The sequence below is a fragment of the Lontra canadensis genome, unplaced genomic scaffold (assembly GCF_010015895.1).
Source record: "Lontra canadensis isolate GAN:19392208 unplaced genomic scaffold, GSC_riverotter_1.0 scaffold2, whole genome shotgun sequence".
Lineage (NCBI taxonomy): Eukaryota > Metazoa > Chordata > Mammalia > Carnivora > Mustelidae > Lontra > Lontra canadensis.
In genome coordinates, this window is record NW_022630996.1 from 21,392,114 (window position 1) to 21,418,483 (window position 26,370).

The 26,370-nt window shown below is 39.0% G+C and overlaps 1 protein-coding gene across 1 annotated transcript in view; it reads left to right on the forward strand.

The window, feature by feature from the left end:
* The first annotated feature begins 1,647 nt into the window (after positions 1 to 1,647).
* Positions 1,648 to 26,370, forward strand: part of AASS (aminoadipate-semialdehyde synthase) — a 52,259-nt gene continuing 27,536 nt past the window's right edge. The window contains exons 1-11 of the mRNA XM_032870472.1: positions 1,648 to 1,751; positions 8,765 to 8,989; positions 12,692 to 12,868; positions 15,757 to 15,841; positions 19,161 to 19,228; positions 19,324 to 19,470; positions 20,378 to 20,456; positions 20,584 to 20,711; positions 22,104 to 22,252; positions 23,682 to 23,804; positions 24,174 to 24,285. Coding sequence (XP_032726363.1) covers positions 8,780 to 8,989; positions 12,692 to 12,868; positions 15,757 to 15,841; positions 19,161 to 19,228; positions 19,324 to 19,470; positions 20,378 to 20,456; positions 20,584 to 20,711; positions 22,104 to 22,252; positions 23,682 to 23,804; positions 24,174 to 24,285 — 1,278 coding nt within the window. The 5' untranslated portion in view covers positions 1,648 to 1,751; positions 8,765 to 8,779. The remainder of the gene's footprint in view (positions 1,752 to 8,764; positions 8,990 to 12,691; positions 12,869 to 15,756; positions 15,842 to 19,160; positions 19,229 to 19,323; positions 19,471 to 20,377; positions 20,457 to 20,583; positions 20,712 to 22,103; positions 22,253 to 23,681; positions 23,805 to 24,173; positions 24,286 to 26,370) is intronic.

Consider the following 26,370-nt stretch of genomic DNA (forward strand, 5'->3'; position numbering starts at 1 on the left):
TCAGGGACAGCTTCATTGAGCTGAACCCTAAAGGATGGATTAGTTTTGGAGAGGTGGACATTTTTGTAAATGAGAATTACAGAAAAGTGGACAGCATGAGATACTGGGGGAGAGAAATAATAATTATCCGTTTCTTAAGACACTTGGCAGAGAACTTTGGATGTCAGCTTATTTTATTCTCATAAAGACCCCACGAAGTAGTTCCTATTATTATTCTATTGACAGATAAGGGAACCTGGGCTTTTCTGAAAATGAAGTAACTTCCCCATGATTTACCACTTGAGGGGGAAAAGTAAGGCTTTTGATTCAGACTCCTAACCCTTAGCGATATAACAAAGCACGGATTGTCTTTCAGTGTCAGTTTAAGGCTGGTTCTACCATAGAAATAAAGCTGAGATGGCTGATTTTGGCCATATCTTGAAGCAAATCACATGTTGTGTGAAGGACTTGGGGCAGTGGTCTACAAATAGTGGATAGTCCCAGGGGCTTTTGCTCAGGCTAATGAGATGATCAGAGCTGTGTGCTTAAGGAAATATGACCTAGTCAGTGCATAAAAGCGCGGGTTTGGGTGAGACAGATCACAGAGGGATTTTAAAGGACAGAGTCAACACCAGAGGTAGGGTTGACAGATGGAGGAAGAACTGAAGCAAATTTAGTGTTTCAGGCCTGGCTCAGTGGTAATTAGGAAGCTGGTGATGTCAAGATTGGAGCTGGGAAACCTAATACGAAGGGAAGGCTGTAGAAGAGTGATTAGGAATATGATTTTGGGTATGTGAAGCTAGAGATACAGAGGACAGTCTCAGCTTCCAGAAAAGATTTTAATTTTCTCTGCACTTGGAGTACAAGTGGCGTTTATAAGAATGTTCTAGGCTCTAGATTATTGACACAAGAGTTTCGTGGTGAAACACATCTGTTTCAGTGGTAGGTATGAGAAAAGATAGGTATGAGAAAAGTCTGTTGGAGAAAGTTATGAGAATAGGAGGGACAATTACCCTTTGGTCATTGACTCCATAGAAGCACCACAGACCGGCGTCTTGGCATTTCTTCAGCCTCTAGCACTGAGGCTAATCTTTATGAAGTGCATTTCCCCTGTCCCTGCAGGGCCACTTAGGACTTTTTAAGACTAGTAGACTTTGCCATATACACATAGATTCTTAATATTCACTGGATGTAGATACACTACACTTAATTTGGTAGTCTCAGTTTGTTGGACTCTAAAACTATTCTAGGAACTGTCATCTGGCTTCACAGGCTTATAATGAAGCTGTGAAATGCTTTGAAAGTGTGTATCGCTAAAACAAACGTAATACACACGAGCTCACAACTTTTTTCCAGGAGAGACACACATCTCTCTAGTGTGTAATGCCCGGACTATTTTCGTCCTCCTGCGTTTCCGCCTGTCCTCTGCTACGGACAGTTACAAACGTGGTCAATAACTGTCCTGGGAGGACGTGATGCCCCCAGCTAAGGACGCACGCAGGTCAGAGATCTAGAAGGCAGAGGGATTTTCGGGGAGGAGCAGGGTCAGGGCATGACCTAGCACCTGGCAGCGCCGCCGATTGGCGGAGGAGAAGGTTGTTCCCTCAGGGCGGCCGCTGATTGGCTGCGGGACGAAGAGGCATGACGTCCTCAAAAGTTGAGCAAACACCTCCTCCTCCCGGCCCCCATCCCAATTTCTGCTGGGAATTCGGAGCCTACCCTCTCCGGAGCTCGGAGGCGGCGGGACCGGTCGGCACCTCAGAGGGGACGAGGTGAGGAGGGCCGCCCGGAGGGGGCTGAGCCGCCGGGCGGTGGGCTCAGCCAGCGCGATGCGCTTGGAGATCGCCGGCGAGGCTCCGACTGTCCCCCGAGAGCTGCGGGCGAGCTCTGCCTCCTACGCCCTGCGCGCGGGCCACCCGGCGACTCCGCGGAACCCAGTTCCCGGACCCGGCGAGGGAGAGGGTGGCGAGCTTTTGGGTCTCCCTTGCGAGCGTTTCCTTTGGAGCGAGGGAGGGCTGTCAGCGCAGTTCTGGAATTTCTGAATAGCAAAGGGAAAGGATGGCAATTAATTAATTTTTTTTTTTTCTTTTCTCTCTCTTTTGGGCCGGGGAAGCAGGGGCAGTTGTTGGGGAATAAAGGATAGATGTGGAAGCTGCAGAACGAACACCCTGTTAATTCTCGGACTGTATGCTTATTTAGGTTGGCTGGCGGCGGGATGTGGTTGATGGAGATTTTGGGGGGCAGCCCTCTCCCTTAACCCCAGCTTTCTCTGTGTGCGGTTGCCGGTCGACTTTCCCAGCTCTGGCCTGATTAGACAAACTCTGATCACAGACTCTTCAACCTGACCATCTCGGGCTGGCCATTCTCTTTGAGGTGGGGACTCCTCTCACCAACAACCCCTCCCACTCTCCCCCCTTCCCCCCAGCATACTGCTGCTCCTTGGCTATACTCTAACGGACCAAGAAGATTTAAGAAACTTGGGCACTCCTCAACTCCTGAGACTTTGCGGGGCCTGCCTGTCCAGTGTGAGCACCTAGTCCGGGAAGGGGCACAAGCAGGCGCAAGTTCCTCTGCCTGATTGAGTTGGGCTAAATGCCCTAACAACTTCCAGAAGTGATGTGTTTTTCAGACACTGATTTTAGGGGAGTGGGAGTGGGGTGGGCTTGGAGAGAGGAAAGAAGGAAGGGAGAGAGAGCGTTCAGTAACCCGAACAAAGGTGAACATTTTTTGATATTGTGGGTCATCACTTATCAGAATGTGGGGAAGTTGTGGCTATAATTATGCCCATGTAGCTACTCAGGGGACTAAAGGATCATTTACTCAGGTGGTAACTTTCACATATTTTATGGTAGAAATAAAAAGTTAACAGGAGCACTTTGCATGGATGCCTCTCTGTCTCTGCGTGTATATTTTGTCACTTGCACTCCCCCTCTGCTTTTTCCCCATAGATGAGTGAATCTAGGGGTATATTCTGGCAGTATAAACTTTGTGGCCATTCTGAAAGTGAGTTAGAGGCCAAAGATTTAGGCCAATTTTCCCTAGTGATTTTACCACTCTCCAGAAAATCATACTTGTTTTCAGTCTCACTTGTTACTGGTGTCAGCATTATCAGAACTTTACTTTGATTTATTTGCAGTGGAACCCTCTTACCCGCCTCCTCCCCCACTCCCAAGCTTTTAAGCCTTAACAGACCTTAACAGCTCAGGATTTTGGAAGTGACCTTTGGCATGTATGCAGTCCCCCTTTAACAGAAAAGTTTTCTAGGTATTCCTTTATTAATTATCTTATACAATAACATTGCATACAGTGGCAAGTATTCTTGGTGAGATCACAAGAAAATTCTATGGAATTAAGAAACTGTACATTTGGCATGGGAAATAACATTACTGTTTTCGTTGAATCTAAGATACCATCCATAATAAAATATATCCCTATTTTAGGGCTAAAATATGAAAAGTGTGAAAAATGTGTCATAAGTTTAATGAAATACTGTATTAAAATGCTAAGTTATATATCTTGAACACCCAGGCCTGAAGGGTGAAATTGAGGAGAGGGCTTACTGGGCTCCATTTTGTTTTCCTTGACAAATGAAAAGAAGGAGGGAGGGGATCAATGTGGAGCCATTGTGAAGTTCTTACTACATTGTGACAAAGAGAAAGGGAAGGTAGTATTTTCTATTAGTGGTGTGGTTGCGCTCACCTTTAAGGAGTAAGCAGGCTTGGAGCCTTCTTCTTTTCTTGACATTTATTAAGCATTAATGGTGTGCAAGATAGTACTCAGTACTTTGTGCATATTGGCTCAGATAAACTTCACAGTAGCCCTCCGAGGTAGATACTAATCTGAATCCATTTTGCAGATGAGGCACAAACAGGCCCAGTTATGTACCAAGGTCACAGAGTAAACATTTATAGTTTAGCAAAAAGACAAATAAGCAGGTAAACTTTTTGGATTAGAGTCCAATTTAAAATTAACTTTTGCATTCATCTCAATGATACTAAATTTGTGGGCTAAAGACCAGAAGAGTCATGGGTTTTAGAGATCTTTGGATGACTTTGAGTAGCTGCTTGAAAACATGAATATTCTTAGACCAGATTAATTAATATTAGTAGATTCCTCCTGCCCCAAGTCTGCTGGTTTTTTTTGTTTGTTTGTTTGTTTGTTTTTTAACATATGGTTAACTGTTTTATAAGGAATTTAACATGGAAGCATTAAAAGAATGTACCTACCTATGCAACAGGAAGTGAAAGTCTGGAGGATGGTGTTGCTGCTTGCCCAAGCCTTGTTCTGGCAAGCCTTGGGGTTGGGAGGTATTTGGATTTATTCTAGGCCATCACCAGGTGTTCTGTTAATTTGGAACCCTTTTGGGCCTCTGGGATTATTATGGTCTGGAAACCAAATATGTATTGTGGGTCACGACTCATGGTGGTGGAGCTGTGGCTTCTGCTCTTGAAGGCAGCTTTTACTTAGATATAATGTTTTACGAATACATCTCACAAAATCTGCTTCCTTCATGTGATTTAGGATGGTGATACAATCAGTGATCATAGTTTATTTCATAGTAACTGAAAGAAAATGGTGGGGTATGTATGGAATTCTGGGCTTGCTCTATCTATCTATCTATCTATCATCTTTATCTCTAATGACCATTTTTCTTTTCACTTCTGAAAAGGTTAGAAAATACCAAGAACATTTCAAAATGTCCTCCTTGGGGCACATTGTCATGTATACATTGCAAAGATAGATAATTTGTAAATTAAAAGAAGTTCTTAAGTCTTTCCCCCATTGAAAGAGGGGAAGAGCGGTATGGTGGTATCATAGAGATGTTCTATTGCTAAGTCCATCCACTCATTGTCCTCCTATCTCAGTGCATGTCTGTGTAATTCACTGTAATACTCCCATGACTTTTTAGAGTTATTTCAAATTCCTGATTAAAAATGCATACCTTAAAAAAATGTATACCTTAGTGCTGTTCTTGGTTTACAAAACATAGAGAAGAATCTTTTAAATTTCATTTTTATGCTATTTGGAACATTGGCCTTTTATGTGTTGAAGGAAACAGACTGTTTAGAAATTGGCAGGGGAAGTTATTTCCCTCTGCCATGTGACACTTCTCTTTCTACCCTTTATTCCTCTTCTTCTGATCCTCCTCCTTATTTTCCCTAGCTCTTTCTTTGTCTCTTCATCTCCTTTTCTTGCTTTCCCACCTCCTCCTCGCTCATCCTACAAACTGTCATTAGTACTGATAAGTGATCTCACTAGAACCAGTAGGTAAACCAGGGATCGTCGTGCATTGTTTCACTGAAAGCATTGCCAGAAATATACCTCACATTTACTGCCTGATATTCTTGGAAAGGCCCACAAAATTCAGGACAGGGAAATCTAACACAGCCCACCTAGACATTTCCATGAAATAGACACCTGCCATGCTCTAAGAACAGTTAAGAAATCCTCACTGCTGCAGTTTCTTGATGACCTTAGAATGAAATGAATTGTGGGCCTGGAAATTTACCATGTTGAGACCAAATTTCGAAGTTCAAGCAATTACTAACGCAGTAATACCTGATGCAATTAAATCTCTTGTTCTAAGTACCCAGAAACCTAGAATTTACCTTGGCAATGACTCAGGAAGGATTTTCCGTGGCCCATAGGAAAGGGATCGGTAGAAGCACCCCATGCTGGGGAGAGAACTGATCACTTACTCTACTAAAGTCGAGGCCGTATGAATCTAATTTATTTCAAAAACGAGCTGGTGGCAGTTAACATACATCAGATCTACATGGTGTGGGTCTGTAGGCTTTGGCGAAGAGAAAAATCCTGAGTGTTAAATATTAACCCAGGAATCCTGCTTCTGCTTAGAAGCAGCAGCTCTAGGCAGATTCCAGTTAAGTTTTTTCACCTGTAAAATGAAAATAATAGTATCTACTTATTAAGATTTTTGCAAGGAGGAAATGAAATAATGTCTGGAAAGTGTGCAGCATAGTGTTTAGCATAGTGTTTAGGTGTCTATTGTTATGTTTATTTAAAAACAAAGTTAGAATTATGATTTGAGAATTCCCTACAAAAAGTGAAAGTGAAAGCAGCTTCCCAAAGAAACGAGAGGATCTACTCCCTGCTCCGCTTCTTTTCTAGTCTCCACAGAAAGTTTGCCTTTGCCGGGCGCCTGGGTGGTTGAGGTGGTGAAGCAGCTGCCTTCGGCTCAGGTTATGATCTCCAGGTCTTGGCATGAGTCCCCATTTGAGCTTCCAGCTCAGCAGGGAGTCTTCTTCTCCCTCTTCCTCTTCCCCCTGCTGTGCCCTCCCTGTCTTTCTTTCTCTCTCTTAAATGAATAATCTTAAAAAAAAAAAAAAGAAAGTCTGCCTTTGCAAGTATATATGTGTGTATTATTTGTGTATATGTGTCTGTGTCCCCACACCATATTCCCTATCCCGGACAAGGGAGGTAGGGAGGAAGAGGTGGGATGATGGTCACTGGGGGAGGTGAGGCAGTGCTTGTAAATCAAGTTTGGGTGGAGGAGAGATACTAAATTATCTGAACGTGTTCCCTCATACTGGCTCCGAGAATTGGCTGCTAAGGATAGAGGATGCAGGGTCACTTGGTCACCTATGGTATGTGAAATAGAGTCCTGTGGGAAAGATGGGACCATTTCTAGGCTCATCTGTGTGTTAAAAACAAAACAAAACTCACTTGTCTTTGGTATTGGTTTTATTTAAGAACCATTGGGATTTAAGTCCTATGGTATTGTTGCAGTTTTTCCTTTGGTTTGGGGAAGAATGAGTGCTATGGACTTGGGCTTGAGTTTGGGCCTGATATAATCTCTTTTAAAAACAAAACTGTATAAGGGCACGTGGGTGGCTCTTTTGGTTGAGCCTCCCGACTCTTGATTTCTGCCTAAGTCATGATCTCAGGGTAGTGAGATAAAGCCGTGTTGGGCTCTGTGCTGAGTATGGAGGCTGCTTGGCATTCTGTCTCTCCCTCTGCCCCTCTCCTCTGCTCACACATGCTCTCTCTCTTTCTCTCTCTCTCAAAAAAAGGAGAATTTTAAAAACAAAGCTGTATAAAAAACCCAAAAATCAGATAGCGTATATAGCAGTCTTTTACCAAAATATTGCTCATCAGTATTTTGGCCAAGTGAAAGAGCCTGAGCTGCTTTTTTATCAGCATGTTTGCTTGCTGTGTGCATTATTTTTCTTACTGTCCCTTTTCTTTCTAAAGTCTTCTTAGCTGATCTCCTTGTGTTTGCTTTGTTCTTTTAATCTGTTGTGTTGTGACTTGACCTATAAATTTTCTATCTCAAATGGCAAGTAGTTGCTCCCAGAAAATCCACTTGTATGTGCCGCTGTTTAGACAGAACTTCCCCATCTGTAAAGTGGGTCTGGTGTAGAGATTGCAGTCTGATGTAACAGAAATGTGTTCATAAGAATTTTGATGTATGTTAGCAGTGATTGGTAGGAAATTTCTAGAAAGCGTGAAATTCAATTCCTTTATTTTTTTTTTAAGATTTTGTTTATTTATTTGACAGAGAGAGAGATCACAAGTAGGCAGAGAGGCCACAAGTAGGCAGAGAGGCAGGCAGAGAGAGAGGGGGAAGCAGGCTCCCTGCTGAGCAGAGAGCCCAACGTGGGGCTCATCCCAGGACCCTGAGATCATGACCTGAGCCGAAGGCAGAGGCTTTAACCCATTGAGCCACCCAGGCGCCCCTCAATTCCTGTATTTTGATGCCAACCTTAAACATAAAAAACTAAGACTTAGCATTGAAATGATCCAGCAGATTATCCTCTGAAATTGCTAAGTGTATGTAACCATTTGAAGAGGGACAGACTACTGTTTGATATTTATGCTTTAAAAATCTATATAGAATTGACTCTGTGCTGGCACATAGTAAGCCTCTTGTTTATTCAGTTTCTTGATTGAATAAATGAGTGGCATTATGCAATCTGGAGTAGCAGAAAACTGGTTGAGGCAGGTCTGGGTTTAATATAATAGGCGGAAGTGGTATGGAGAGGAAACCCTGAAAGGGGAACAGCATGTTTATAACAACAAAAGGGTGGGGGGGGGTGAGGGGTGAGCAGGGGTGGTTAGCACAGTGCTTCTTAACCTTTCAACACCTGTCATGGAAAAGCATGTTTGTTTTGTTTTCTTAAATTTCCAATTTGCCAGGACCAATACTTTTCTAAAATTCAGTAACATTGAATTACTAGAAAAATGGTCATGTGATATAGAGGTTTCCAAGAACTTCCTTTCTATTTCTGTGCATTGCTCATCCAGGACCGGTAAAGAGCAGGTCACCGACTGCCAACAGGCTGCCAGACACACTTTGAGTAGCACCAGTTTAGGGAATGGTCTGAGATGAAACTCCAAAGAGGTTGGAGCTGGATTGTGAAGAATCTTGCACACCATTAAAGGATTCCAGCCTTTGTGCCATCAAAATTGGCATAAAATTATCTTTTTGTATTTGCATCATAGGTTAACATGCTTAAAATTTTTGTGCTGAATACATGTTTGATGAAACATATTTCAAAAACTCTTTTGGTTTGGCATATATTGGCTAGTGTCCTATAATTTGCTCAGTACTTTTTTTAGTTTGGAAATAACCTCATTTGTGGAAATTTGGGTTTGTTGGGTAAAGGAGCACTTCACGTCATCCAAGGTTTCCCTCCCCTTTTCTCTATCTTGTGTCTGTTATATCTGAGTTGGTTGGATTTTACAGCAGATTTCTCAGGAGACCAGAAATGATCTGTGAGCCCTCCTGCCTTTGTTGTCCTGTTCTCTTACAATGTCTTTACAGTCAGCAGGTTTTAAGATGCTGCGAGTACAAAGGACCACACTGGGCAGGCTGGGGCTCAGCTTCTCCAAAGGGCTTCACCACAAAGCGGTGATGGCCCTGAGGAGGGAGGATGTGAATGCCTGGGAGAGGAGGGCGCCTCTGGCTCCCCGGCACATCAAAGGGATCACCAACCTGGGATACAAAGTCCTAATACAGCCTTCTAATAGGCGAGCCATTCATGACAAGGTAAATATTTCTTATTTTTTAAATATATGGGAATAAAATGAAAATCAAGGAGCATCTGAGTAAAAATGCAATGCTTATAAAATCAAGGAACATCTGAATAAAAATGAAATGTTCGCCAATGTACTTAAACACCACATGATGATATTCCTTTGTTTTGATTATAATGAGATTTCTAGTTAGAATTTTTACTTGAGTCCAGAATTTAATCAGTTAAGTATTTTTTTTTTTCCACCCTATTCCATGCTTTCTCCGGGTGAGGGATGGAGGAATTGCCTTTAGAAGGGGGTGACGTCCTTAGTCATTATGTCCATGTGCAGCCCTGGTTCTGGGACTGGGGAGACTAAGGCCACTAAGACATTACTACATTTCCTGGGAATAAATCATTCTCCTGCATAACCATCAGACCTAAAAAAATAGTAATTCCATAATACCATCTCACATAGCCCATTTCAAATTCCCCATTCTCTCAAATGTCTTTATGGTCTTTTATTTTAATTGAGGCTTAATTAAGGTTCATTGCATTTATTGTTATGTCTCTTTAGTTCTTTTAATTTAGATCTGCACACCCTTTTGATTTGTTTGTGTCTAAGACATTGACTCTTTTTGAAGAGTCCAGACTAGTTGATTTGTAGAATGGTCTGCTTCTGGGTGTTACTGGCGATTATATTCAGGTTAAAACACTTCTGATACAAATATTATCCAGGTGGTGCGTGTTCTTTCCACTCTATCACATCAGACACAAAATACCAGGTTGTCCCAAGATTAGGAATTTGTAGTCACTTGGCTGAGGTAGTTGCCACCAGGTCTCTCCATTCTCTACGTACCTTTTTCTGTTTGTAATTACTGAGTCTTCTGCGGAGTGATGTTTTGAGACCTGTGAATCTTGTGTTTGTTTCTCAGCTACCTTTTGCTAAAGATGTTAGGATACGTTGATGATCTTTCCTGAATCATTTTTTTACATGGAAGCTTGCAAAGTGATGATTTTCTGACCTTATCATTCTTCTAAATTTACTTGCTGATTTTCTTCTATAGAAAAGAGATTGCCCTTAGTTTTTTCTTTCTTGCTCTTTTGAGTATCATTACGGCTGTATGGACCTTTTTCATTTAATGTATGATAATCTATTAACCACTTTTTTTTAATGTCCCAGTTACCCCAAATTCGAGATAGAGGGTGCCTTTAAGGGTGCTCCTATGTCCTTTGGAGCACTTGATCTTTCTGCTTTCTTGTTTCCTGCACCAACAAATGGTCTTAGTCTCTTACCTTGTGCTTTTTATGCCTCGCACCTAGGATTAGCCATCTATCTCACCAGGGAGCTCTGATTTCTTTTAGTATATAGAAACCAAGATCTGATATCCGGTGTTAAGTGTGCTTATTTTTACTGAGATATTGTTGCTCTTAGCGCTTTTAGTGAATAGAGCTAAGAAATAAGATTACACATACATATACATATATATTACTTCATATTACTTCATCATGAATCAATACGGATATTTCCAACTAAAATTTTTAACATTGCAGGTTTTTCTTACCTTTAAAATTTTATATTTACATCTATTTTCTCCAGTAGTGAACATTTTAATTCTTTATAATATTAGGGCATGCTTTTTGTTTTATCTTGTATTATACATAAAATAGTTTTGGAATCATGATAACTATTATTATAACTAACAATAAACCTATAAATGTTAAGAGAGTAGATCTTAAAAGTTCTTATGCAACTGTGCATGGTGACAGATGTTAACTAGATTTATTTTCGATCATTTTGCAATACATACAAATATCGATTATTATGTTGTATATGTGAAACTATATAATGTATGTCAATTATACTTCAATAAAAAATAAAGCTATTAAATGGAGTTTAGTATTTTTTGAGTAAAAAAAGTGTTTCTGCTTTTAGAATATATCTCACAAAGAATATTCAGATTGCTGTATTCAAGTTATTTGAGTTATTCTTTCCATATAGTTATATTGTCAATGTGATATACAGTTGGATTTATGTATTTTTTTCTATACATTTTCAAGGTTGCCTTTAAATCCTTTTTGATTTAATTATGTTTTTAAGATAAGTGAAATATTTACAAGTTTCAAATGTTTGAACTATATAAAATGATGCAGTGTAGAAAGTCTTCGTATCTTAATCCCTTACATCCTGTTCCTACCCTCTCCATAGTTTACTATTGTCATTAGTTTCTGATCTATTATTCCTACGTTTCTTTCTGTAAAAATGAGACTGTGTGTGTGTGTGTGTTTTCTCAGTTTCCCCCCTTAGTCTTACATAGAAGGTTGTAAACTATACATACTCTATCTTGCCTTATTTGTTTAGTCATTGAGATATCCTGGAACTCACTCCATGTCTGTTCATGGAGATCCGCTTCATTCTATTTAATGGCTGTGTTTTAATGCCGTAATTACTCCATGATTTGTGATTTATTTAACCAGTCTACTACAAATGGACAAATAGATTGTTTTCAAAGAAACCAGGTATGAATCATGTTCACTCTTATAGTATCTGTCCATCTGTAATTTCCTTTAAAGTAGATTCCTAACTGGATTCATCTTCCTTTTATTCAGCTGCCACTTTTGATGCTCTTTTAATTCTGCCTGGATCATGCTAACCCTTTACTTAAAAGTCTGAAATGACTTCTGTTGCCTCCATGTACTAGCTACTCAATCTCATTTAAATGTGTAAACCTCAGGTTTCCCATTGATTAAATGACCATAATAATAATACCTACCTCATGGGAGTTTTCGGAAAATTATATGAGATAATTCCTGAAAAGAGTTTAGTAAAGCAAGTACTAATTTATTAATAAATGTCAATGATGATTTTTATTTTTTATCCAGTAAAGATCATATTCACCGTAATAGCCTTCTTTTCCAAATTGACTTATCCCTTATGCCCTAAACATCTCCTTACTTTCCTGCCTCCATATTTGTATATATTTCTTCAATTCTTTCTACTGATACTACCACCTTGCATCTCCCATCTCCATCTCTCCAAATCCTACCTAGCCTTTTAGATTACTTTAAAGTTTCATATTTCCTTGATAATCTCACCCAGGAATTAGATCTCAGTATCCATTAAACTAATGTATCACTTAGAATCTGCTGCTCATAATTCTTTTGAATTCAGCCTCATTTACTATGCTCCTGACTTCTTTTTACTGTATTTTGTGAGCTTCTTTATAGGAAGGATGTTGTCTGCCTTTTTAGTGTGTCTTACCATTTCATCTCTAGCACAGTCTGCTGGATGGAGTGGGGCAGTAATAAATACTAATTGAACCAAAAAAAAAAAAAGAAGAAAAGAAGAAAAGAAAAAAGTAAATATTGCAGATATATGTCTTTCTTTTAAAAATACACCTGAGTAATAAATTACTGTTTCGCATTTAACATTTCAGTGCATTGTTGATACAAAATATACATTTCACAAATATTTTAAAATCATATGTGCTAGTAGTTACGAGTAGGAGTAGGTGGTGAATTTTCTAATTTTCTTTTGCTATAAAAGTCAAACTTGTTAAATTGATCTTTGGCAAGAAAGTAAAAATACTAGAAGTAGCTATTCTACTATTTGTTCTGATCCATACAGATTTTATGCCTTCAAAAGATTGTGCCTTTAATTGCTACACTTATTTATTAAAGAAAATAAGAATACAACAAATTAGGGAAATGACTTTTAACCAAAATTGCATTCCCAGGAATATGTCAAAGCTGGTGGCATTCTTCAGGAGGATATTTCTGAAGCTTGTCTAATTTTGGGAGTTAAAAGACCCCCAGAGGAAAAATTAATGTCTAAGAAGACTTATGCATTCTTCTCCCACACAATAAAGGCTCAGGAGGCCAATATGGGCTTGCTGGATGAGATTCTGAGACAGGTAATTAGTGACCAGTAATCATAAATGTTAACATAGAAACAGTCTTTCTTTCTATCTTTAAATGTCAAGTGGAGTTTTAGTTTCCTTTCAGCATGTAGGAAATACATCATGTTATTCACCTCAGTAGGAAAGGTGATCTGTGAATTAGTGCTTGAATAGTTCTGCTGCTCTTAGGGCTTCTCTGCTGTGCGTGTTTGGAATTTAATAAGAGAAACCAAACATTTCATTCCTTTTGTACTGAAACGGAAAAAAATGATAGAAGTGTTCCCCCCAAACGATTAGCATTTTATAATGCCAATTGGTCAGATATTACCAAGTAGAATTGAGAGCTGAAAAGAGCTTCGGGGATCATCTAATCCACTTCCCTCGTTTCTCAGATGGAGCCCAGAGAGGTGAAGTGACTAGACTGAGGTTTGCATAGCTCTTAGTGCCAGAACTGGACTGGGAATTATTTTTACATTTATTATCATTCATGAAGGAAGAAATCATTTTTTGAGATATAAGTACTATACAAAAACTCTAAAGTAGTCATTCAACAAATACTTAGTGTCTGCATTGTGACTGACCCTCTTCACTGCAGTGGCAATGAAGTAACTCTGTCTTCACAGAGCTTACATTTTAGTGGGAGGAGACAGATGATAAATATATAAATAAGATATCGCATCTGTCACTTAGAGATATGTGTGGTGGACATAAATATGATACAGAAGGAAAAAGGGAGTTTTGGGCACTGTGGGTGGACGATAGTTTAAATAGGACGATTGGGGAGAGCCTCACTGCAAATTTGGCATTGAGCAGAAATTCGAAGGATGTGAGGGATCAAGTCATATCTGTCACGTAAGAGTTTTCCCAGCGGAGGGCATACTAGTGCAAGGTCCTGTGGGTCTGGCTGAGTGGAGGGTTAGTAAATCATGTTCTAAAGTGCTTATTCAGCCTGCTGTGTGGATAATATTGGAGATGGGAGGAGAAAATTGATAAGATTGTTAGTCTAGACTAGTATGGATACCAGGTTCCAAATGACAGTGGCGTGCACAAGGGAGTGGAAGTGTGGAAGTAGAGGTGGTGATACACAGACCCAATACTGGCTGTATTTTAGAGGTCAGATCCTGCAGAAGTTACGGGTGAAACAAATGTGGAATATGAGAGAAAGAGCAAATGAGAGGAGTCCAAGGTCTTCGCTTGGGCAATTTGAAGGAGGGGCCACACACTGAGATGATGGTACTGCAAGAGGGAGCAGGCTTGGGTGGGACGATCAGGAGTCAGGAATCGAGTTTAGGGCCTGCTGAGTTTAATTTGTCCATTAGACATCTAAGCAGATTTCAGACTTTAGACCTTAGATTTTAAAGAGGGAGCCATTGATAATGAGTTTGTAGCTCCAGGCAACTCCTCCTGATGCATATTTGTAGTTGTTAGAGACTTGATGGCATCTAAGACTGGGAGACTTGATGAGGGTAGGCAGTAAGTGTAGATAGAGAAGTCCAAGGTCCAAGCCCTAGGGTAAGAACTAGACTAGAGCATTAGAAACTAGACTAGAATCTAAGGATAGGCAGAGGACAGGAGACCTCACAAACTGTAAAAGGAAGGGAGGAAATTGTGTTCTGTATGGGCCTATAGAATACATTCTATCATTTCAAATTTATAAGACCTCTGCTAGTGAATTCCCAGTGGTTTTGAAAAACAAAATCAAAAATTAATTAATGTAAATAATGCTACAAGAAAAAGGTTTCACCTTAAGCAGATAAACTCCTTTAAAAGTACTTAGGAGGGGCACCTGGGTGGCTCAGTGGGTTGAGCCTCTGCCTTCAGCTCAGGTCAGGATCTCAGGGTTCTGGATTGAGCCACGCATTGGGCTCTCTACTCAGCGGGGAGCCTGCTCCCCTCCGCCCCGCCCCGCCGTCCCTGCCTGCCTCTCTGCCTACTTGTGATCTCTATCCATCAAATAAATAAATAAAGTTTTTAAAAAAATAAATAAAAAAAGTACTTAGGAAGGATTTTCTTTTTTGTTACATGAGCTTTTGTTTATTATAAGAGAACTGAACAAAAACAGAACTGCTTTTTGGCAATATTTTGTAACCAGTTACTTAGGGTTGAATGAATAGTAAACATTCTTATATTCAGGCACATGGTAAAAATCATACACTCTTTGAGGAGATAAAGTGACTATTTAAGACATTCTATAATTACAGTATATCAGTAGCTTTTAAGTGTGAGTTAATAAGACATTGCTAAGAGGGAAGATTCCCAAAGACAGAAGAATGTGGTTTCAGTGAAGGTGAGAAAATGAAAAGCAGGTGGCATGTACTACTTTGTAAATGAAGATTACTTGTAAGGATGGAGAGAGAAAAAAGAGGGAAGGGGGAAGGGAGAGAGAAAATGAGATTTGTGTGTATGGACTTGAGAAGGGGGTGTTGTCATTTTTAAGGTAGGAAGGAGCAGTGTACAAAGGGGTAATGCAGGAAAGGAAAAGTTCCAAGCGTGGTCTTGGAAGACATGGGGAAAAGCTGGGATCCAGTTCACAGGGATTAGCCTTGGGAGGGACTTGTTTTGTTTGAGACTAGAAGGAAGGATGTGGGGATGAATGGACTGTAGACAGATACATAGATCGTGCTGGCCTAAAAGTTAAAGAAAATCATGCCTTTCCAATTTTATTGACCACATTCAGGGGGCATTTATCACCCTACTAGGACCATCTCTAATCACAGACCTATCAGTGGTTTGTGACCCAGCATTCTCTGGATATTTCATGGTGCACCTGATGGTAACTTACAAAGTTAAGATATATTTTATAAGAGGAAGAAATGTGATATATTTATTTGCTCATATATATGCTTTACTCATTGAGATTAAGCTTAGTTGGTCTGGGTGAAAATTTTTTATCCTTTCTTCAGGAAATCCGACTTATTGATTACGAGAAAATGGTGGATCATAGAGGAACACGGGTAGTGGCATTTGGACAGTGGGCAGGTGTGGCAGGTAGGTATGCCAGGGTTTTTACACCACCCACTTTTTAAATTTACCTGGGAAGTAACTGTGTTTTCTTTTTTTCTGTGGCTAGAGCAGGGAAGTGTTTATTTCCACCGATAAAAATAAACATGGGGAGGGCACCTGGGTGGCTTAGTGGGTTAAGCCTCTGCCTTCAGCTCAGGTCATGATCTCAGGGTCCTGGGATCGAATCCTGCATCGGGCTCTCTGCTTGGCAGCCTGCTTCCCCCCCCCCAACTCTTCCTGACTCTCTGCCTACTTGTGATTTCTCTCTCTGTCAAATAAGTAAATAATATCTTTAAAAGAAAAAAAAATAAACATAGGGATACAGCTAAGGGAGATGAATATTAGGGGAATAAAAAAGTAAATCATTACATATTTTTATTACAAAAGTTAAAAAGAAAAAGCAGGGAAAAGGAGAACAACTATGAATAGGATCTGACTTTTAAGGTAGCTCTATCTGGAAGACTAGGAGAGGTCGGTTTGGTGATGAGAAGTTGTGGAGGAGAACAAAAGGGGGAAAAGAGAGGGAAAAAATAGAGGGGCAGGAACCAAGAGAAGCAAGGATAAGAACTGGAATTGGGGGGAAAGTCCACTTGACTTTTGGCCCACTTAGTACTTTGAGCCTTCTTTAGTTGAGGAAACAACACTTCATGTTATAACTCTACATCAGATTAGAACTCGAAGGTCTGTAATTGTTAGAACAAGTAGAAAATTTGGTGGAAATATAGAACAGTAAAACACCATCAGCTACTCTGATATAATTGAGGGTTCTTGAGCACTCACCCAGATGGCCCATAAGAACAAAACAGTTATTAATAAACATAAAATGTTTTAAATCATAGAGTATGTGCTCTGACTATAATAAAGTTGATGTTGAAATAATAATAGAAAGGTATCTAGAAAATTTCCAGATATTTGGAAGGTAAACAATGTATTTCTTAATAACCAATGAGTCAAGGAATCACAGGAAAAATAAGTAAATACTTTGAATTCAATGAAAATTTAAAACAGCATACCAGAATTTATGGGGTGCAGATAAGGTGGTGCTTGGGAGGAAATTTATAACATTTAATGCTTTTATTAGAAATGAAGAAAGTCCAAATTAGTGATCTAAACTTCTATCTTATGAAGCAAGAAAATGAAGAAGTAATTAAACCCAAAGCAAATACAAGAAAAGACTAATAAAGTTAAGAGGGAAAATCAATGATATCAGAAGCTAGTTTTTTTTTTTTCTTTTTAAGCAAATCACTAAAATCGATAGATCTCCAGTTAGGCTGATTAGAAAAATAGAGAAGGCACAATTTACCAATATTAGGAATACAAGAGGGGTCATCACTATATTTCATATAGACATTAAAAGGGAAATAAAATATTATGAATAGGCTAATAAATTTGACAATGTTGATCAAATAGACAAATCCTTGAAAGACGAAAATGACCAAAACCAACTCAAGAAGAAATAAAAAACTTGAATATCAATGTACATAAGAAATTCTACTCATAGGCTTTTATCAAGAGAAATGAATTACTTTTTTTACAAAGACTTATTTCTAGTAGCTTCATTCTAATAGTGTAAAAATAATCCAAATGTTTATCAGCAGAAGAATGGATAAATAAGTTGTGATAAACCCATAAAATGGAAGCTCCTTGTCAATAAAAAGAAGTAAACTACTGAATAAATTCTGAAACTACACTGAATTATGTATGAATCTCAAAAACATGCTGAGTGAAAGCAGACACAGAAAAAAGAGTATATACTAATAATTTCACTAATATGAAACTGTAAAATTAACTACTCTGTACAGAGAGAAGTAAAACCAGTACTTTTCTGGGGCAAAGAGCTGGGGAGTATTGATTGAGGTGATGGAAATATTCTATATCTCAATTATGTTGGTGGTAATACGGGTGCATACATATGTTCACGGTTATCAAATGATGCACTTTAAATTGGTGCATTTTATTGAATATAAATTACTCTTTTAAAAGTTGACTTCAGAAAAAAGATCAAAGAACATTTGGAAGGGATACAGAGAAGGAAAGTTCTGTTCCTAAAAAAAAAAAGAGGAGAATGGATGCTGAGGTCTTTGCTGTGGGTATGCTGAGTTTTCACTATTTGAGTCCAAACTGAGAAATCCGTGAGATAATTGATCAGGTCTTGAAATAAAATAACCTGTGTTAGAGAGACAGACTTGGGGTCATCAGTGTATACAGAATACTTGAAATTTAGGACTGGATAAAATTAGCTAAGGAAAAAAAATATAGAGATTGAAGAGAGTAGGTCCCTGGACAGAATCTTGAGGCCAGCTAATTTTAAAAAAGGACCTTAAGGAAAGGGCAGAGGACACAAAAAGAAATGGGCATGGGAAGAGGCACCTATAGAAATGTGGGATGAAAATTTTCAAGTTAGGGATGCTTGGGGAAGCGAGGGTTCCACGTTGCCAAATACCACTGACAGGTAAGTCAAGATCTGACGGTTGTTCCCTGAGTTTAGCTGTTTAGATAACTAAAATTGCCAATGGCAGTCATAAGGTCAGTGCTGACATTGTATTGGTTTGTTCATTAGTTTTGGTTTGAGAGGAATCTGTCTTTAAATGTTGATAAGAGTGAGCCAGTATATTGTGCTAAGCGAAATAACTCAATCAGAGAAAGACAAGCATATGATCTCACTGATACGAAGAATTTGAGAAACAAGACAGAGGATCATAGTGGAAGGAGGGAAAAATGAAACAAGATGAAACCAGAGAGGGAGACAAACTATAAGAGACTCTTAATCTCAGGAAACAAACTGAAGGTTGCTGGAGGGGAGGGGGGTTGGGAGGGATGGGGTGGCTGGGGGATGGACACTGGGGAAGGTATGTACTGTGGTGAGCACTGTGAATTGTGTAGGACTGATGAATCACAGACCTGTACCCCTGAAACAAATAATACAGTATATGCTAATTTAAAAAGAAACAATGAACTAGTAAGGAAGGACAGTGAAAGGAATAATTTCAAAAGTGAATTCCTTAGAGAAGGAATGGGAAGGGATGGGATTTGGAGCAAAGGTAGAGAGAACAACCTTAGAAAAGAAGAAGGACACTTTTCATTTGCCAGGGTTGAAAGTGGAAGGGATTAGATAGGGATGCAGCTGAGTAGTGCTCTTGATGGCAGAAAATGGAGGGGATGGATAAGGTGACCACTGGGGCCCCTTCCAAATCCAAGATGCCGTGGTCTGTGCTTCATCAGAGCACCGAGCAGGTTGGAGAGAGAGGGAGAACAGCTTCAACCCCTGACTGATGGCTTTTCTGTTGGTCTGATTCTGCAATAGGGATGATCAACATTTTACATGGAATGGGGCTAAGGCTTCTCGCTTTGGGACATCACACACCTTTTATGGTGAGATGTGTATTTTGTTCATTTTTTTGAAAATATGTATCAGGACAATGTCTCAGGCGGTCGACTGATATGAATTCCTGTGTGCTTGCTTGCAGCACATTGGCATGGCCCATAACTACAGGAACAGCAGCCAGGCCGTGCAAGCTGTCCGCGATGCTGGCTATGAAATATCTCTGGGTTTGATGCCAAAGTCGATAGGGCCTTTAACATTTGTGTTCACAGGGACTGGTAATGTATCTAAGGTAACTTCTTAGATGTTTCTAAGGAAGTCTTTCTGTAAAGCAGCCTGAACTCTGAAACTAGCCCAAGGAATGTGAACATTTTTGGTCATCTCAGAGCCTTGCTTCTGGATGAGTAGGCGTTCTATTTTTGGTACTTTTCTTACCTAGGTAACCTTTCCCCAGTATAGAGCAGTAATGGTCCCAACTTAACTTTCTTTGCTGTCGTTTGACTCCAACCTGTCACAGTATTTGAGCACTTTTTCTTTCTAAAGAGATAAATCATTGTTAATGGTACATAGATCTGTTCTTAAGGTGATCTCTTTTACCTTCATCACTGAGATAGCCGAAAGTTTGGAAGTGAGCACAGGATGTGAATTTTTAAAAATGATTTGAAGTTTCGCCGATAAGATTTTAGGAAGCTTAATACAGGATCAGAATTCATACTTTTTCTTCCTTCTGGGATGGTTTTGAGAAGGTGATTGTGATCCCGCAGGGACCTTCTCTCAATGAAAACATGTTACAAATAGGACATCACTCTTTGTATTATACTGTGAGATAGGCATCTAATTTTTTTCATAGGAAATACAGTTTTGTCACTTGAAATAATTCTGCAATGAAGCAAAAAGTAAATAGAAATATTTTATTGTGCCCTCATTTTTAAACACCTTTGTGTCTACTCTGAGTAACTTTAGTTAAAAAAAAAAAGAAATGAAAGCTCCTTCCAATGGATGCTGTTCCTACTGGAATAAAAGTTGGTGTGTAGACTGTGTGAGAGAAGCTTATCTGTACTTCTGTGTTGCACACTTCGTCTCTGGGCAGGACAAATGGAGCTAATAATTGTGGGGAAAGAGAATTGGAATCTTTGCAGGAAAACATGTTGGCTTCTTTCCTGTTGATTTTTAGATTTTTACTCATGTATTATTTACAGGGAGCCCAGGAAATCTTCAATGAGTTGCCTTGTGAATATGTGGAACCACATGAATTAAAAGAAGTTTCCCAAAATGGAGGTAAGGGGGAGGGGAATGACTGTACGTATCTTTTACTGTTTTTAACAGTTTCTGTGTTATAATACTTTATCACCATAAATCTTTATCATTTGTCACCTACTTTACTAATTTCTTTCTCCTCTCCAAGACCTGAGAAAAGTGTATGGGACGGTGTTAAGTCGCCATCATCATCTTGTCAGGAAAACAGATGGTGTGTATGATCCTGTAGAGTATGACAAATACCCTGAACACTACATAAGTCGTTTTAATACTGACGTGAGTATCACACTCAGCTTCTCACTTGGTTGCTCCTAATATGCTATAGTTAGGCTGGTTTCAAGGAGAGAGATTATTAATGTATATATTGGTTTTCAGTTCCCCATATTGACTTGTGAATCCTTTGGGTTGGCCTTAGAAGTTGTTGGCTTTTATCGATGTTGGGAGTGGGCTTTACTTAGTGGTTTTGCTGGATATGCCCTTAGTTTCACTATCTCTGTTTCTGCTTCAGGTCTGCATGTGCCCAATAACTCTAAACCATTTCCTGTGGAATACTCTTTTCTGTATTTACCTTGGACTGGTCAGTGCTATTGGCAAAGCACAATGTCTATGAGGTTTCATCTCAACCCAGGGTCATCCCTTCTATGGCCACAAATTGCAGTCATAACCTCAGACAGTTGTCTTGGAATCCATGGCATTGATTACAGGGGACTAGAATGAAACAGCACAGTTACATAAGCACAGGCCTGTCCCCATGGTACAGAAAGTTTCCTGTAATACAGAACCTTCTGATGGGGACACACTGGCCGTATCTTCTAAGAAGAAAAATGTATGTACGTAGGAGTCACTGCGAAGTCCTCCTCAAAATCAGCAAACCAAAAAATAAATAAAAAGTGCATGCATTTATTATGAAAAGAAATGTTTTAAATAATTTTAAATATGTTTGAACAATAAGATAGCAGATTCTGATGTGAAATACAGCTGTTATGCCATGTAGAGCGTGTCGTAGAGAAGGACTTTTACCTGTAGTTTGAGAATGCTTGAGATGTTTGGGAAAGAAAAATTATGAAACTAGTTTCAGACTGAAAAATTAAAAATCTAGTAAATTTCCATCCCTTGTTTTTCCCCCAATCACAGAAATATTGGTGATTGGATGCCTCCTAAAATTTATAATGACCTAGTTACCATGTATGCATGTATGTAGCACATTTGTCCATGGAGCTTATAGATGTTATCTGACTCAATCCTCACAGCATTCCTTTGAGGAATGGGGTACCTGTTATCCCAGTCTGGCAGGTAAGGGAAATAGAGCCCAGAGAAGTTGAGGTAGCATGATGTAGATCACACTACTGGTGGTTGAGCTGGAAATAGAGGGCTAGGTCACTTGATTCTGTCCTTTTCCTTTTCTTGGCCATGCACTACCTTAGAAAACAGAAATATTAATATATTTATGCTCATATACTTATCTCTCGTGGAGTAATTCTACACTGAAATCTGGGTGGGTATTTATTGTCTTTACCTCACAGAATGACCACTGATGTGGCAAATAATAAAGTCACTTTGAAGTAACATTAAATTATTTCTCATGAACTTTACTGATAGCTCTCTTTCAGCCTGCTGCTTTGAAATTTGCTATTGCCTAACTTGTTCAAGTTGCCACTTGCTTTACAGATTGCACCCTATACAACTTGTTTAATTAACGGAATCTACTGGGAGCAAAACACCCCTCGTCTGCTAACTCGCCAAGATGTCCAGACTCTCTTGGTTCCAGGCAAGTCCTCTGTTGCTGGTGTGGAAGGCTGCCCTGCATTACCACACAAGTAAGGACTTTACTTCAGTAAGGATGGCAGTTTTCAGCAGCAGAGCCCACTCTTAGGGTGTCATCTACAGGGGATTCACATATCACAGGACTTGACTGTTAAAGACTAGTGGTCTGCTTTATTTCACTCAATTTCTTGGCTGCATTTGACAGTTAACCTTCCTTCTTCTTAAAACTCTCTTCTCAACTCTACATGAAGCTCAAAGGTAAACTCCTTAGAAAGATCTTCTATGTCCCTGTCCCCATCTCTCTCTAGTCTGTACTTTTTCCCCCCGAAATTCATGATTATTTATTTTCTTGTGTTTATGACTTTTCTCCCTCCCGTTAAAATTTAATCTTAAGGATAGGGGTCCTATTTATTTTGGCGACAAGTACCCAGTACATTGCCTGACATACAGTTTGTATTCAAATAATTATTAAATGTTGAATTATGTAATTAGTCAATAAATAAATCAATTAATCACAGTAAATTGTGAACACCTCATCTACCTGGCACTCTGCTAAGCTAAAGCATAGAGAAAAAATATGATTGCTACCCTCAGGCATGCAGCTGGCATGATATAAATGCCAAGGGAGTACTAGGAGCAATAAATAGCTCAAGAATTTGGAAGAAAGTAGGAACATTGGGCTCAGCAAAGCCTTAAAAGGGAAGACTGAGGAGAAAGAGAATTGCAGGTGGTAGGATTGATGCTTGTTAAGTATGGAACCACCAAAGCACAACTTAAGACACAGCGAGTACAGTAGTCTAGCTCTAGTGCAGGGTTTATAAAGGCAAGTGGTAGTTGGAGGTTGGGCAGGAAATTTTTGGTCAACCACTAAAGGATTTCAAAAGCTGGGCTGAGATTTCTGTTCATAATTCTGGAGATTTCCCTGCATTAACATGTAAAATTATGTGGCTAGATAGGCACAAACTATCCCCATGATACAAAAAGTTACCTACAATTCCAAACCTTCTGATGGGACACACTGGCCTCACCTTGTATGAAGAACAATGTATTTGTGTGTTCTGTAGTCTTCGGTCATGCAGAGTCCCCCTCAGAATAAACCTTGTGCCGCTAAGCAGGGTGGAGGTAGTGTAATCAAACCTTCGTAAGTTATTTAGAGTTGGCTGAATAGGTTAATTTTAACGAGGTTGTTTCTTATGATTTCTCTAGGGATGGGGTTTTCCACTTTGATTTCCTTTTTTCTCCACCTGCTCTTCTTTTTCTTCTTACTTTTGTATATGGATACTAAAACTTGTATTGGGAAGATTGTCCATATCCTAGAAGAATACAGTGTCCTGAACAGTGAACTGTAGGAAAAAGAACTGAAGAGCCCAGGAAATATTTGGCTCCCACACTGAAAGTTGTTCAAGTACCTTTCATTTTCATTCATCTTTAATCTTGTTGAGAAGCTCCATGCTCTGATCTGAGTATTGATGTTATTTTCAGACTTGTGGCGATATGTGACATTTCAGCTGACACAGGAGGATCTATAGAGTTTATGACTGAATGTACGACAATAGAACATCCCTTTTGTATGTATGATGCAGACCAGCATATTATTCATGACAGGTGAGTTTGCTAAGGCTGTAGATTATAAGAGATAGATGGGAATACGTCACTCAGTTAACCTTGATGTACTAGTTTAAAATACTCAGTGTTTTACATTTTTATGACAGCTATACAAATATCCAGAGCTATGCTCAAACATATTTAAAAATTTGGTAGAAAAACTACACGCAAATTCAAATACTTAAAAACATGTAAATTATATTTAAATGGGAGATGGGTTGCTGGAGAAAGTTTTGCTTATTTTCTTTTATACTTTGGTACACAATTATAAATTATTATGAAACACATATAATGGAGTGGACACCTGGAAAAGTTAGAGCTTACAAATAACATTTTATATATCTGAATAAAGTGTATTGCTTCTCCTAGTGTTGAAGGTTCTGGGATTCTGATGTGTTCCATTGACAATTTGCCAGCACAGCTTCCGATTGAAGCTACAGAATACTTTGGAGACATGCTTTACCCTTACGTTGAAGAAATGGTAAGCTGACTGGTAGCATCCACAATTCTGTGGCTTTAAATAGAACTGTGGAGGGATCTTGGGAATGTTCTGGTCTCCAATACCTAAGAAATCTGCTGTAAAATGAAATGCCAGCCCTCCTTCAAAAGTATTTATAGACATTCATTTATGTATTCTGCTTACTTGTCTCATGGGAAATATGATTATATAACTGCCTTCATGATTAATTATAATTGAATTTATCTCTCATTATGCATATTTTATTAAAAATGTTCATGACATTGAGATAAGATTTCCTTTTTTTCACTCTTCTGCTGTCTAGGTCAATTCATGTTAGAACATTCTTACTGTGCTGTGATGAACAGATTTGAAAAATCAGAAATAAAGAAAATTTTATTGGATGTTTGTCACTAATGCTTAGTTAAGCGACAGCTTTTGTTGTGGTCATGTATTTTTCATTGTGATCAGTGACTGACTGCCAAAATACTGTGTTATCTAAGTGCCATTTCATTTGCCAGAAATAAGTGTTCTTATTTAAGTATTTATGTTAAGCATACTCTTCTCTTTCTGTGCTGAGAATTTCTATCTTTTCATACACTTTGAGTGTACTGTTCTTTATCATATGGACAGAGTTAGAAAAGTCTCTTTATAGTCTTTGCATCATATTTCCAAAATTCTGTGTCAGCTTGGGGTTGAACCTTATGGATTGTCTTTTTCCTTAAAAATGGGTCAGATCATAGTTTCTGTTTTTTTCCAGTTGCATAATTTGGGATTGTATCCTGGATGATGTGAATAGTTATGCTGTGGAGATTCTAGATTGTTACATTTTCCTGGAAAGGGTTTATTCTCTTTTTTTAATTAGCAGAGGTTAGACTTAGACTGGTTAGATTTAAATTGAAAACTTTGCCTCATCTAAGGTTGGGGGTAGCTCAAATAAAAGTTCAGCTCTTTCATCTTTACCTGGGTTGCTTACCTACACACACTCAGTTTGGGGGTTATCCAGAGATTTAAACAGAGTTCACATGAAAGTTGGGCTTTGCTTTTTCTGAATCTGCCCTTTCTGGCATTTTCCACTCACATTCTGGAGGCTGTGGTTGCTCTAGGTTCTCTTCCTGCCATACCCATGAAAGGTCATGCCAGACGCTAGACTCATCTCTTTGGGTTTTCTTCCCCAGAATTACGGTGGAGCAAGTCTTTTTTACCTTATTTTTTAAAAAATTTAATTCCAGTAGTTTCAGGTATGCAATATAGTGATTTAACAATCCTGAGCATTACTCAGTGCTCATTGTGAAAAGTGTACCCTTAATCCCCATCACCTGTTTCACACATTGCTCTACCCACCTCCCCTCTGGTAACCATCTGTTTGTTCTCTGTAGTTAAGAGTCTCTTTTTTTCCTTTGTTCCTTTGTTCTGTATCTTTAATTGCCCATATGAGGAAAATCATATGGTATTTGTTTTTCTCTGACTGACTTATTTTGCTTAGCACTATATACTCTCTAGCTCCATTCATGTTGTTGCAAATGACAAGATCCCATTTTTTATGGGTGAGTAATATTCCATTGTGTGTGTGTATGTATATGAGTGTATATTGTGTATGTATATGAGTGTATATACATACACACACACAAACACATATATATATATATATATATATATATATATATATATATATATATCTGTTTACACCACATCTTCTTTATCCATTCATCTATTGATGGATACTTGGGCTGCTTCCATGATTTGGGTACGGTAAATAATGCTGCAATAAACATAGGGGCACATATACCTTTTCTAATTGGTGTTTCCATATTCTTTGGGTAAGTACCCAGTAGTGGAATTGCTGGATTATATGGTGGTTCTCTTTTCAGTTTTTTGAGGAAACTCCATATAGTTTTCCATAGCAAGTGTACCATTTTGCATTCCTACTAGCAGTACAAGAGGATTCCTTTTTCTCTGTACCCTCTCCTGCACTTGTTGTTTCTTGTATTTTTCCATTTTAGCCATTCTGTTGGATGGGAGGTGCTGTTTCATTGTCATTTTGATTTGCATTTGCCAGATAACTGATGCTGAGCATCTTTTCATGTGCCTGTTGGCTATTTGTTTGTC